Source organism: Cryptomeria japonica, chromosome 10, assembly GCF_030272615.1.
Source record: "Cryptomeria japonica chromosome 10, Sugi_1.0, whole genome shotgun sequence".
Lineage (NCBI taxonomy): Eukaryota > Viridiplantae > Streptophyta > Pinopsida > Cupressales > Cupressaceae > Cryptomeria > Cryptomeria japonica.
In genome coordinates, this window is record NC_081414.1 from 221,545,655 (window position 1) to 221,547,260 (window position 1,606).

The 1,606-nt window shown below is 34.5% G+C and overlaps 1 protein-coding gene across 1 annotated transcript; it reads left to right on the forward strand.

Moving 5' to 3' along the window:
* Positions 1 to 309: 309 nt before the first annotated feature.
* On the forward strand, positions 310 to 1,070 carry LOC131034892 (uncharacterized). The gene is made up of 2 exons (XM_057966505.2): positions 310 to 507; positions 609 to 1,070. The coding sequence occupies exons 1-2, from the start codon at positions 357 to 359 to the stop codon at positions 899 to 901; spliced, it is 444 nt and encodes a 147-aa protein (XP_057822488.2). The 5' UTR covers positions 310 to 356; the 3' UTR covers positions 902 to 1,070.
* The last annotated feature ends 536 nt before the right edge of the window (positions 1,071 to 1,606 follow it).

Here is a 1,606-nt window from a genome sequence, read left to right on the forward strand (position 1 = left end):
AGAAATCTTTATTATCAAACATGATGTTGAATGTTTTAAGTTGCAACATGGTTATCTTGATTTGAATATTGGAACCTATCAAAACAATCAAACAAAATAAATAATTAAAATGAGATTTATTCATTTCACATTTATTAGGGGGGAAAAGAAACTCGTAATGAGGACACTAAACGTCACAAATTCCTCGCTGGTTTGCTTTATGACTTCATACTATGAGTGCAGATCAAAAAGCAATAGATGTTTCCTTTGCGTGATGGGTCATGTTTTTCATAAAATGGGAACTTGGAAGGATATATACCCGGTACCCCATCTACAATATCATCTATCATTGCCAAGTAATTAGGAATTCTAGGTTTATGAATATGGGAGGCCATCACATTATCTTTTTCTTAATATTTGTTGCTTTGATGAGCCCAGCTTTCTCAGAAAACTCTCTGGATTCATCAAATTCCAGTGCAATTCAAGGCTCTCACTTCAATTCCACAGTTGATCATCAACTCAGGACAGGTACGAATTGATTTGGCTCTTTATCACCAAAACCTATTTTTCCTTTAATGGATTTTTGAGTTTTTTGTTTCAGAGACTAACCAGGGTCTGTATTTTTTCAGTTCCAAGTGGTCCAAATGACTCATGCGAATTTCATGATGTGGTCTCTAACAGCAAGCAAATCAGGCCTGATTTTATTTGGGTACAGGTAATTAATTATTGTGCACACTGCAAAGCTTATAATGTTGTGATAGACTGTTCGGTGAAGAATGGACCAGGGAGTACCTGTGTTTTCAACAATGGAGGTCCTCTATGGCCATTGCAAATATGGAACTTCGATTACCCAGGACCCTATGGCCAGTTTCCAGTGCTCAATGCTGAGTTTCCTGATTGTGACTTTTCTTTGATTAATTAATTTGCAGGTTATTTTGGGTATCCCTTATATTGAATCAAACAGAGATAACTAAAATAAATTCTCTCTTGTGGATCATGGAATGGGCTCCTGACCCATTTCTAATATGACTGTTACAGACTATTTTTCTCTATCTTGCATATTGAAGTTTCAATTTTATTTTATTTTCTCATTTTGAGCTTTTCTTTTGCCTGAGGGCATGCCAGATATGGTTATTTAAAAAGATATTGAATGGAAATGTTCAGAAAATCAATAAAAAGTCGGATGGACAGTAGCCTGGGGTTCTTTGAGATATGTTAAATTGAATTTCTATTATAAAAAACAATGGCATAAAACGTAATCCAAAACATCTAAACTGTTCCTTTCACTAAAAAAGATATGAACATCCAGAAAGAATAATGATGATGTATGTTCTTAAATAGAAATTCTGATGCAGCAGCATCTTGGACGAACTGAATGAATAAGAGAACAAGTCAAATCTCAACTGAAAAGCTAAGATGTAACAAAAACAGTAGTGAAACCAAGTAATGCATGAAATCAAAGTTTGCCTGAAATGTTAAAAGAGGCTTAAAAACAAGGATAGCATGAGAAAGGAAAATTACAGTGCTTCATCTGTTACTTAAATAGGTTTTGGCTGCTTTATTTTATCCCTTAATATCTGCCTGGGAAGATGGATAGTGAATTATCTCTGTCTTTCATTCATACTGG